The sequence below is a fragment of the Podarcis gaigeae genome (assembly GCF_964106915.1).
Source record: "Podarcis gaigeae genome assembly, chromosome: 2".
NCBI lineage: Eukaryota > Metazoa > Chordata > Lepidosauria > Squamata > Lacertidae > Podarcis > Podarcis gaigeae.
In genome coordinates this window covers 109,439,865-109,452,572 of record NC_139679.1, presented here as the reverse complement: position 1 = coordinate 109,452,572, position 12,708 = coordinate 109,439,865, and the positions used below count along the sequence as shown (strand labels likewise).

Sequence of the window (12,708 nt, the reverse complement as noted above, 5' to 3'; positions counted from 1 at the left end):
TACTCGGAGTCAAGAGTGGATTTCATGCTCTTTATTCAGCTCATAGTGGTGAGGAGGAATGGCAGTTCCCCCACAATATCTGCTTTATATACATTATTTACACAATGGGCTGCACATGATTGGCTAATTCCAGGATTCTCCTGTAGGCCAATCAGGTTGTAGATTCACTTCCACCTGGAGCTGGATTGGGTGGCTCCTGCGGACCAATCATACTGCTGCATTGTTCTAGGACCAATCAGACTGCTGCATTTTGGATCCTATTCAACTCAGTACATAACAAGGCCCTATGCTACTGAAGGTAATGGGGCCTTTTATATGTCCAGCTGTCCTTTGTCAACAACAAATTGTTGCTGGGTTTTGTTGTTGTTGTTAAATATATGCTATTTGGTAATTTAGGGACCTAATAGGTATCTAAAGCCATTTGCACATAACAAATAGGAGCCTACACAACACAAAACACTGTTGCTGTATGTAAGTTTTATTTTATTTGTTTTTTATCTTATATTTTGGAAATGTACATCCAGTTTTTCCCTTTAATTTTTTGGGGGCCCCCAAGAGAGTGGGACCCTAAGCTATAGCTTGTTTAGCTTATACGTAAATCTGGCACTGGTAGGAGGGATTTATGAGAGTCACAAAACGCAGGCACGCAGGAATGGGTGCATTTTAGCCAAAGGTTAAATGCAATTCATAGTGAGACATTAAAAAAAAAACAACCCAAGAACACCCAAATCTACACCCTGGGTCTCTGACTCCTACATCACCAGCCAGCAGTGCCAGCACCGCAGCTGGAGACAGAGCCGCTGGCGACGGGTCCCCCTGAGCCTATCCAACCATCCCTCCGTCCAGATCTTCCAAGCCGGTCCGGAGAGGAGGCTCCGTCCTCGGCAGCCGCCAGAGGGCTCTGGGTATGGCTTGGGGAAGAGAGGGAAACGCGGCTCTTTCTCTCTCGCGCGCTCTCTGCGTGTTTCCTCCGGGCGTTGCGCTTCCTGGGTGACTCGGATGCAGCTGAGAAGCGGGCCGGATCAGCTGCTCTGGCGCCCCAGCCGGAGTCGATGCCCAGGGGAGACTTGCCTGCCCTGGACGGGAGGGACGCCTCCCTTGCCATTGCCCGGCCAAGGTGGGAAGCTCTCCGGCTCGCAACGAGAGCCGATCCAGGGCTGCGGGAATGCCCTGAGGTTGGAGGGTTGTCAGGAAGCTGAAGGCAAAAGACTGGGGAGGGTGGGGGGCGGGGCTGCGTCTCATCCTGCTGCCTTGATCGCCTGCGCGCCTCGGAGCTGCAACCTGCGCAAACCTCCCAAAGCTGTGCGCGCACTCGCTTGACACGGAATTGGCCACCCCGGGAGATGCTCCCGTTCACAAGCAGGTTGGTGAAAGAAGAAGGGGTGACCCCGCCCCATCCGCGCCCCACACTTTCCACGGGGGGTCTACTATGCGATGAAAAATTATCGGCTGCCATCAGCCAAAGGTTTGCTGATCACTGGTGGCGCATGAGAGCATGCTTTCGTTTAGTGATTTTTTAAAAAATAAATAGTGTTTCTTCATACAATGCAAGCTCTGCCGCTTGATCTACGGAGAAGGCAGTTAACACGTGTAAATGATAAAGCTGCAAGACGGAATAAGAATGGGGTCGCTGTAGCAAACCGATGAACCCAGGAAGGGAGCAAAACCCAGGCAGAATTAGAAACAGCAACTGTCCCAATTTTCTTGCATAAAAAGAGTTTGTAGCGCCTTTTTTTGGTATGTGTCTTTAGTTGACCTATTGCCTTGTTAATCATTTGCATTGCAAAGCACCATGAATGTATTATTATTATTATTATTATTAAATTAACTTTGTATACCACCCTATGTCCGCAGGTCTCAGGGCAGTTCACAACATAAAATCACAATATAAAAACACAAATACATTATGTTCTAGAATAAAGAAAGACTAAGGGCATTTCCACTGTCACTATTTTGCGCAATTACAGCCGATTCAAGCTCTGGCGCAGGTGTGGGAAACCTTTGGCCTGTTGCATGTTTTGCTGGACTACAACTCCCATCACCCTCAGCAAGCATGGCCAATGGCCAGGGATGATGGGAGTTGTAGTTCAGCAACAGCTGGCAAGCCGGCCAAAGGTTGTCTACACAGCCTCTGTACAACTAATCTTTAAACAATAATGGCTATTTGCAGTTGGGAAAGGGACTTGAAAATAGGCTGGAAAGTGTGGGATTAACAAGTGACACCCCACAAACAAATCTGAATGAGTGCTCAGTGAAGACCAGTCACCACGTAAACTTTAGGATGAATGCTGAATAAATTAAAGGTAAAGGTAAAGGTACCCCTGCCCATACGGGCCAGTCCTGACAGACTCTGGGGTTGTGCGCCCATCTCACTTAAGAGGCCAGGGGCCAGCGCTGTCCGGAGACACTTCCGGGTCACGTGGCCAGCGTGACATCGCTGCTCTGGCGAGCCAGAGCCGCACACGGAAACGCCGTTTACCTTCCCGCTAGTAAGCGGTCCCTATTTATCTACTTGCACCCGGAGGTGCTTTCGAACTGCTAAGTTGGCAGGCGCTGGGACCGAGAAGCAGGAGCGCACCCCGCCACAGGGATTCGAACCGCCGACCTTTCGATCGGCAAGTCCTAGGCGCTGAGGCTTTAACCCACAGCGCCACCTGCGTCCCTGAATAAATTATTATGGCATAAACTTTCACAGGCTGTATTTCAGGTTCTCAGTTGCATGAAGAGTAATCCTGCTTTGCAGGTACATATACTTATTGCATAGGTCGTAAACACAGGACAGTATATAGACAGTGGTATTTACGTTATGAAAAGTGGCCATCCACCCTACTCTGGTTAACACTTCATGTATCTGAGAAAGTGGACTGTATGCAATGCACAGAAGCTTATGTCATAATTTGCTTATGCCATTTAAGAGGGCAATCCTATGTCAAGATCTGCCAGGATGAGCAGATATTTAAAGCGCACAATTCAAAGGGTTGGTGCTGACCTTTAAAGCCCTAAACGACCTCGGCCCAGTACACCTGAAGGAGCGTCTCAACCCCCATCATTCTGCCTGGACACTGAGGTCCAGCGCCGAGGGCCTTCTCGGTAGTGGTGCCCGCCCTGTGGAACGCCCTCCCACCAGATGTCAAGGAAATAAACCACTATCTGACTTTAAGAAGACCTCTGAAGGCAGCCCTGTTTAGGGAAGTTTTTAATGTCTGGTGTTTTATTGTGCTTTTAATTCTGTTGGGAGCTGCCCAGAGTGGTTGGGTTATAAATAATACATGATGATGATGATGATGATGGTGATGATGATTGCTAAGGATGCAGCAGATCTCTGGAGCGGTTACAAGGAAGAAGGCTGGCAGAGGATAGACTTAGGTTGGTGGGTCACCCTCATGGACCAAACGCCACTGCCAATAAGTTAAAAAGAAAATATACCCTGAGCCATTTGCGATATCTGAGGGACCCATCTGAGATGCTAAGCCCTTGTCTGGAAGCACTCAAATTTGGTCACCCCTCTGGAAACTGTCAAATACCTTCAAGCTCTCAAGAAAAGAACCCCCATCACCAGGCATCTAAAGGCCAAGGTGGGTGGAACAAGGTTGGCCTCACAGGAAGGGAGTTCCTCAATACTGGTGTGGTGTTGCCGTTCTGTGATGGTGGGGCCAGAGAGACTGAGAGCTTGTGGCCTTCTGGATATTGCTGGACTCCAGCTCCCAGCAGCCCCAGCCCACACAGGAATTATGGGAGTTGTAGTCCCAGCGTGTGGTCCAAGAGGCACATGAAGCCACCACCTTGCTGAGGCTAAGCAGGCCTGGGTCTGATCCGTGGCTGGAAAGGAGAACACCCGGGCACCACAGGTAGTCTGATTTGAGTCCCGTGATGGAAGAAACCTAGGATATAAGTGTAAGAGGAGAAATGTCCCTAATGTCCCTTTATTTATACCCAGTAAGTTGCATACTAACCTTCCTTTCTTTCTGATTTTTCACTAGGCACCGCAAAGAGCCAATCCCTGCTACTCAGGTAGGTGTGCAGTCCTGGTTTATAGTTCAGGCAGACAGAACCAAAACCCAGGTTACGCAGAGACTTGGGTCTCCAGCTGTTTTTGAACTACAATTTCTATCATCCCCAGCTAGCAAGACCAGTGGTCAGAGATGGTGGGAATTGTAGTCCGAAAACAACCCAAGTTTGGGAAACCCTGCACTGAAATGTCTTCAATGTGCTAAGTGCACCCCAAGTTTATCCCGGCAGGAATGAGTCACTGAACTCTAGAAATGCCTATCGCTTTTCTGGAAGGTGTGTGAACATATGTAGAAAGTAGTCTATGGTACAAAGGTAAAGGTAAAGGGACCCCTGACCATTTGGTCCAGTCGTGGCTGACTCTGGGGTTGCGGCACTCATCTCGCTTTATTGGCCGAGGGAGCCGGCGTACAGCTTCCAGGTCATATGGCCAGCATGACTAAGCCACTTAGTCATGTGGCGAACCAGAGCAGCACATGGAAATGCCGTTTACCTTCCCGCCAGAGCGGTACCTAATTATCTACTTGCACTTTGACGTGCTTTCAAACTGCTAGGTTGGCAGGAGCAGGGACTGAGCAATGGGAGCTCACCCCGTCGCGGAGATTCGAACCGCTAACCTTCTGATTGGGAAGTCCTAGGCTCTGTGGTTTAACCCACAGCGCCACCCGTGTCCCTTATGGTACTAAGGTAACATTTAAATGCCCTGCCCACCTCTGGCATGTGGCCCTTGGAAAAGTGCCCAGAGGGAAATATGGCCCTCAGGTTGAAAATGGTCCCCCGAACCTGCCATATGGAAGAAAACATTAAGAGCATCCATTCAAATGTTTGTCACAATGAGCAGGTCATATCTTGGGGTTGTTTTTGCCCTGCAGCCTCCAAAGTCAACGTCATTCACACATGGGCAGAAAATGTGCGTTTCAAATTGGGCAGGCAGGTTTTCCTCCAGGGCTAGTTTGATGGATGGACAAACTTCTCCTTACAGATGCGAGAGGCCTCCGAGACCAAAGGTGCGCTTTGCAGGAGAGCAGGGCCTTACCACCTGAGCCCTCTGCTGGAATATCATGCAGGAGAATTATGAGACGCTAATCTCTCTGGGTAAGGATTCCAGCGGTGCCAGTGAGGCAATTCTGGACCCTGGAACACGAGGACCTTCTCCTTTTAGACAACCACGTGCATTAGGTAAAGGTAAAGGTAAAGGTACCCCTGCCCGTACAGGCCAGTCTTGCCAGACTCTGGGGTTGTGCGCCCATCTCATTCAAGAGGCCAGGGGCCAGCGCTGTCCGGAGACACTTCCGGGTCACGTGGCCAGCGTGACATCGCTGCTCTGGCGAGCCAGAGCTGCACACGGAAACGCCGTTTACCTTCCCGCTGGTAAGCGGTCCCTATTTATCTACTTGCACCCAGAGGTGCTTTCGAACTGCTAGGTTGGCAGGCGCTGGGACCGAGCAACGGGAGCGCACCCCGCCGTGGGGATTCGAACCGCCGACCTTTCAATCGGCAAGCCCTAGGCGCTGAGGCTTTTACCCACAGCGCCACCCGCGTCCCACCACGTGCATTACCTTCCACAATTGTCATTTTCCTTATTCTATTCTATTCTTTACAACTCCTTCTACATTCCTGTAGTGTCAGAGCAAAAAGGTAAATAAAAAAACAACCATGTAGCCACATTTTGATTTTTTAAAAGAAACAGCCTGCAATACAGCCTGTTTTTATTGTTATGATTATTATTATGTTATGATTATGTTATGATAATTATTATTATGAGATTATTATTATGATCTTATGATTATGTTATGAGAAGTGAACCCAGTTGACCAGATTACGAGTCTACCTCTCTTAACCACTACACCACACTGGCTCTTCGTAGTGTAATAATAATAATAATAATAATAATAATAATAATAATAATAATAATTTATTTGTACCCCGCCCATCTGGCTGGGTTTCCCCAGCCACTCTGGGTGGCTTCCAATAAAGATTAAAAATACTGGGCCGAGGCCATTTAGGGCTTTAAAGCTCAACACCATCACTTTGAATTGTGCTCGGAAATGTACTGGGAGCCAATGTAGGTCTTTCAAGACCGGTGTTATGTGGTCTCGGCGGCTGCCCCCAGTCACCAGTCTAGCTACTGCATTCTGGATTAGCATAACCCGGCCGCTACATAAGGAAGGGAGGAGAATGTTGCTGCAGTGAAGAGCATTTGCACTGGGAGAATGTTTTAGCGTGGGGGAAAGTTAGCCAGCAGCACCTCAATGCTCAAAGCCCAACGCCCCGGCCTGCCTGCCTTGTGTTCTGACGGCATCCTCTCATCTTCTTGTTAGCAGAAGAGATGGCCATCAGCCTTCCCCGGATCACTGCGCTGGCCGACTCGCATCGCAGAGGACTGGCATCAGGTGAGTCCCATGCAGTAAACGTCGTGCTCTATGAGAAAAAACAACAGCTGCAACAAAGGAAATTATTTGCTGTATCTGCACTCAGGAAAAAATTCTGCAAACTGAATCAGAGGCAGTAATGCTTCTGAACACCAGATGCTGGAAACCCCAGGAAGGGAGAGGGCTCATGCGCTCAGATCCCACTGGTGGGCTTCTCATAGGCTTCTGGTGGGCCACTGTGGGTACAGGATGCTGGACTCCTCTTACGTTCTGACCTAGGGGTAAGCCCCAGTGAATTTGGTTGGATTGACTTCTGAGTAGATACAATAAGGGTTGCCCCATAAGTTGGTGGCTCTCATAACGGCATAGTCTGGCTGTGAGCAGTGGGACTTGCTTCTGAGAAGACCTGTATACGATTGCACTGCAAGCATCACTTGAGCAAACGTGCAAAGGAAGGTAACTAAGCAAGAAAGAGAGATGGGGCCCTGTTCAGGGTACTGAAGTGCCAGGTAGTGACGTGAGTGGCGCTGTGGTCTAAACCACTGAGCCTCTTGGGCTTGCCAATCAGAAGGTCAGTGGTTCAAATCCCCGCAACAGTGGTGAGCTCCCATTGCTCTGTCCTAGCTCCTGACAAACTAGCAGTTCGAAAGCATGCCAGTACAAGTAGATAAATAGATACCACGGTGGCGGGAAGATAAACGGCGTTTCCGTGTGCTCTGGCTTCCGTCACGGTGTCCCATTGGGCCAGAAGTGGTTTAGTCATGCTGGCCACATGACCCGGAAAGCTGTCTGTGGACAAACGCTGGCTTCCTCGGCCTGAAAGCAAGATGAGCGCTGCAACCCCGTATTCACCTTTGACTGGACTTAATCCGTCCAGGGGTACCTTTACCTTTTAAGGAGTCTCAAAGCGGCTAACAATCTCCTTTCCCTTCCTCCCCCACAACAAACACTCTGTGAGGTGAGTGGGGCTGAAAGACTTCAGAGAAGTGTGACTGGCCCAAGGTCACCCAGCAGCTGCATGTGGAGGAGCAGGGAAGCGAACCCGGTTCACCAGATTACGAGTCTACTGCTCTTAACCACTACCTTTTTACCTTTACTGAAGCGCCACCTTCGTTTTCTCATCAGCTGGATTTCCACTTTCCAAACCTGACCCGCTCTCCTGGATGGACCGAGGGGAAGACCCATGGGTTCCAGATTTTCAGGAGCCGGAGGGAAGGGAGATGCCAAGTGAGTCTAGCCCAGGTGAGGAACCAGCATTTTTAAAAAATGGAATTGAACTTCAGAACTCAAAGGCAGCTCTCCTGAACCAGACTAGTGGTCTATCCTGGCTGGGAATCATACAATTGTAGAGTTGGAAGGGACCATGAGGGTCATCCAACCTTTTGCTGTGCAGGAATCTTTTTACCCAATGTGGGGCTCGAACCCACAAGCCTGAGATTAAGAGTCTCATGCTCTACCGACTGAGCTATTCCAGCTAGGTCCGACCTGAACGACGTGGTGCGATAAGTTGTGTCCCTTTCAGGCACTTATAGCATATCTAGGACTGATTCTCATCTACATGTTCAGCACTCAATTACTCTGTTGGTTATCAAGTGGTGACTTGCATGTGTGAATGAGCCATTGCAGATCAAATACCAGACAGAGAGATCCCCACCCCACCCCCAACTCTTCCCATTCTGGAAACGCCAGTCATTCAGGGCTAAGTGATTAATTTGTCAGGATAGATTTGGAAGAGAGGATAGCACACATTGTTTATTAATTATCCTTCCTCTTACTCACTTGGGTAAGATTAGCATCTAGTTTAGCAGAGTTAAGAATGTACTATCCTTTCCAACATTATCATGGAAACTTGGGACAAAGTTGTGTAGCTTTTTAGAATTATCCAGGATGCCTTTTTGCAGACCAGAGTTTCATGAGAGACTTTGTTTATCCATCTATACAAAATAACAACACGGAACTCTGTAATATAAAATGTAATAATATTATTTGCTTACATAAAGTTGCACACTTGATTCAAGCAGAAAATAGCAGTAAATAAGTCAGGAAAATATCTTTCTAAATTACAAAATACACGGCTTAGATTAGGGCTTCCCAAACTTGGGTCTCTGGCTGTTTTTGGACGACAACCAACCTTCCGATTGGCAAGCCCTAGGCTCAGTGATTTATACCACAGCACCACCCGCATCCCGCAGTTGTTTAAATAAGGGGTGGTTATTTTGAATGGAATGTAATTGAGAGGAATAAGATCTTGGAATGCAGAAATAAAGTAAATTATCAATTCTATCACACAGGAGACCACCTAAATTATATAATTTGGCATTTGAATGATTGGGATTAGTAATGGTATTGTAATTTGCATTGTTATAATGAGGCTACCATGAATTATTGTAATTGAAAATTAATAAAAATTATTGTCAAAAAACAACAGTTAAGTTATGGTGAAAGGTGTACCACAGAAGGCAGCTCACATTTGCTTCATTTGTCTTAGGTGACGAGCTGAGAAGGAAGAACAAGGATACCCATCAGCAAGAGGCTTTGAGCAAGACAGACCTGCAGGCAGAGAGCACCTTGGACGGGAGTCCAGTAGAGGCAGAGAGCCAGCCAGAAGGGAGACTGAGGCGCACGGAAGCAGCAGAAGGAAAGGCAGAGAAGGAAAAGCAGGCAGTGAGCGCTTCCAAACTCCTGCTGCCCTCTGGAAAGCCGCAAGGGACCAAGAGGGGCCACCACTGCCCCGAGTGCGGCAAAAGCTTCAGCCAGAAGTCCAACCTCCTCAGGCACCAGAGGCTTCACTTGGATGAAAGGCCCCACAAGTGCGACGAGTGCGAGAAGAGCTTCTCCGAGGCCGAGGCCCTGGCCAAGCACCGGAAGTGCCACGCGGGCGACAAGCCGTACAAGTGCGAGGACTGTGGGAAGAGCTTCAGCTGGACATCTCACCTGGAGCGGCACCGGAGGGTCCACACCGGGGAGAAGCCCTACGCCTGCAAGGAGTGCGGGAAGGCCTTCAGCGTCGGGTCGCACCTGGAGCGGCACCGGCGGATCCACACCGGCGAGAAGCCGTACCAGTGCAAAGACTGTGGGAAGAGCTTCACCGTCAGCTCCACCCTGGCGCAGCACCAGAGGACCCACGCGAACGACAAGCCCTACCAGTGCGGGGACTGCGGGAAGGGCTTCAACCTCAGCGCCAACTTGGCTGCTCACCAGAGGAAGCACCTGGGCCAGAAGCCGTATGAGTGCCCCGACTGTGGGAAGAGCTTCAGCTTCACGTCTCACCTTGAAAGGCACCAGAGGATCCACACGGGGGAGAGGCCCTATCAATGCACCGACTGCGGGAAGAGCTTCAGCCGCAGCTCCCACCTCTACCGGCACCAGCGGATCCACACGGGCGAGAAGCCACGGCAGTGCGCAGACTGCAGCAAGAGCTTCTACCTCAGCGCGGCCGCCCTCCATCACCTCGGGACGTCCCCGGCAGGGGGCCGGGATCCCGCCAAATGCTCCGACTGCAGCCGCAAACGGGCCGCCCCCAACCCGCCCTCTCCACCACCACCGCCTGCCTCGCCACCGGTTTGCAGCGAGAAGCCCCACAAGTGTGCAGACTGCGGGAAAGGCTTTGGCCAGAGTTCGTCGCTGGTGAAGCACCAGAGGATCCACACGGGAGAGAGGCCTTACCAGTGCCCGGAGTGCGGGAAAAAGTTCAGCTGGTGCTCGGCCCTCATCAAGCACAAGAGGATCCACACGGGCGAGAAGCCGTACCGGTGCGAAGAGTGCGGCAAGGCTTTCAGCGTCAGCTCGCACCTCGAGAGGCACCAGCGCGTGCACTCGCCCGACAGGCCCCACAAGTGCGGCGAGTGCGGGAAGACCTACGGGGAGCTGGCGTCTCTGGTCAAGCACCAGAAATCTCACACGGCCGAGAGCAAGCGTTACGGGTGCGCCGACTGCGGGAAGAGCTTCAGCTGGAGCTCGCACTTGGAGAGGCACCGGAGGATCCACACGGGAGAGAAGCCTTATGCCTGCGGGGATTGTGGGAAGAGCTTCAGTGTCAGCTCCCACCTGGACCGGCACCGGAGGATCCACACAGGGGAGAAGCCCTACCGCTGCAACGAGTGTGGGAAGAGCTTCAGCGTCAGCTCCACCCTCCTGCAGCACCAGAGGACCCACTCGAGCGGGAAGCCCCACAAGTGCAAGGAGTGCGGGAAGCGCTTTGTGGCCGGCGCACAGCTGCTGACCCACCAGCGGACCCACCGGGGCGAGAAGCCCTACGAGTGCACCGCCTGTGGCAAGAGCTTCGGCTTCGTCTCGCACCTGGAGAGGCACCGGAGGGTCCACACGGGCGAGAAGCCGTACCAGTGCCCTGTGTGCGGGAAATGCTTCAGCCGCAGCTCCCACCGCAACCGCCACCAGCGCACGCACGCGGCCAACCGGCCCCCCAAGGGAGGGGCGCGGGGAGGGGCCGAGGGTGGGAAAGGGGGCTCCAAGCACTACAAGGAGCCGGGCCCGAGTGTTCCTGAGCCCGCTCTCTCTATCATGCCACCCTGGTGGGGCGAGGGAGACAGGAACAGCAACCCGCCAGCTGCCCCCACGTGGCCCGAGGTCCCAACTCCCTTCCAGAGCCCTATCCCAAATGCCGTCCATCCTGGGGGTCTGCAGGGCTGGGGCGTGAAGGGGTTCTTGCCCCCAGATACATGGAGACTGGGGGAAAGCAGCTCGGGCTGGGCGTCCACCCTTGCCCAAGATGGTTGGCCGCAACTTCCCCCCACCTCCTAACTGGGCGACGGACCTCAACTTCCAGATCTGTTTTGGCTTGCGGGGTGAGGCAAGAGAGGAAGTATTCATCTTTCCTCCACCACCGCCCCTCAGCTGATGCTGAAAAAGTACGAGGTAACAGCTCTGCTGCGACGGTAGCATTTCAGAATGGGTGTTTCTGGGCGTGGAGGAACGACTACTTGAGCACTTCTTCACATTAAAGAAGAAAACAAAACTCCTGCATGTAGACAGCTAGTGTTTTGAAAGAGGAGGAGGAAGCTGTGGGGAAGCTGCTTGTGGGCCTCCTATACAGGCCTCTTCTTGTGGGGTTTCCATGTTCTGAGAATCAGAACGCAAGCAGAGCCTGCTGGATCTCACAGTGGCCAACCAGATGTATTAATCCGGCTAGGGCAACCGGGGCTTTGTCCCCACACGACTCCCCAAAGCAGCTGGCGGGTGGGGTGGGGATGTCAGGAGAGCCCCCAGAACAGCACACGGCCGGGGAGGGGGGAAGGAAAGCGGAATTGGTTCCACCTGGAAAGCAGAAACGCTCACGCTGATGGAATGATTGTGACAACACGACACTGAATGCCACACAGTTTCTTCAATGTAGGGGGCATTGAAAGGTGCGGCAAATGCTGTGTTCAGAGCCGGACCAAGACATTTTGCTGCCCGAGGCAGAGGAGGAGAAGATGGCGCTAGCTCAACCGGGAGCTGAGTGTTACTTGAGAGCAGCAGGGGCGCAGGGCAGGTCACATGATGCACACAGCTCTTCCCCCAACAGGCAGTTAGTTACACAGCTAGGGAACTTGGAAGAAACAGCAGTGGGGCTGCTGCCTGCCTCCCCACCCACTTTCAGCATCTACCTCCTTACATAGTCACCTCATCACCCAACGGTAGGACCTGCATCTCTCCATAATGAGGCGATACAATCCCAGGTGGACTGTATACCATGTCCTTTTTCCTCCCTGAGCGGCTGAACTGGCTCACAATGTTGTTGGGAATGGGCTTAGAGGTTTGCAATGAGCAGAGCAGAGGAGGAATGCCTTTTCCCACCCAGTCATACCTCTGTTCTTGCGGGCATCACGGAGATGGTGTTTTATGTACCTTATTAGAGGTACATAGAATCATAGAATTGTATAGTTAGAAGAGACCCGCCAGATCATCTAGTCCAACCCCCTGCGATGCAGGAATCTCAACTAAAGCATCCATAACAGATGACCATCCAATCTCTGCTTAAAAACCTCTGAGGAAGGAGAGTCCACTACCTCTCGTGGGAGTCTGTTCCACTGTTGAACCGTGCTTACCATCAGAAAGTTCTTCCTGATGTTTAATTTGAGTCTCCTTTCTTGTAACTTGAAGCCATTGGTTCGAGTCCTGCCCTGCAGAGCAGGAGAAAGCAAGCTTGCTCCATGTGACAGCCCTTCAGATATTTAAAGATGGCTATCATATCTCCTCTCGTTCTCCTCTTTTCCAGACTAAACATACCCAGCTCCTTCAAGCGCTTAGCTTCCAGACCCTTGATCCTCTTGGTTGCCCTCCTCTGGACACGTTCCAGCTTCTTAATTTGTGGTGCCCAGAACTGGAC

At 51.4% G+C, this 12,708-nt stretch overlaps 1 protein-coding gene across 2 annotated transcripts; it reads left to right on the top strand.

Moving 5' to 3' along the window:
• The first annotated feature begins 800 nt into the window (after positions 1-800).
• On the top strand, positions 801-11,355 carry LOC310837289 (uncharacterized protein). 2 transcript variants are annotated; one of them, XM_083723606.1, is made up of 6 exons: positions 801-1,363; positions 3,981-4,011; positions 4,991-5,103; positions 6,333-6,401; positions 7,506-7,622; positions 8,869-11,355. In XM_083723606.1, exons 3-6 carry the CDS (start codon positions 5,070-5,072, stop codon positions 11,139-11,141), a joined length of 2,493 nt encoding a protein of 830 aa, XP_083579732.1. In that variant the 5' UTR covers positions 801-1,363; positions 3,981-4,011; positions 4,991-5,069; the 3' UTR covers positions 11,142-11,355. The 2 variants fall into 2 exon arrangements, with proteins under 2 accessions (XP_083579732.1, XP_083579731.1); XM_083723605.1 differs by having other exon boundaries at positions 6,330-6,401.
• Positions 11,356-12,708: the final 1,353 nt, after the last annotated feature.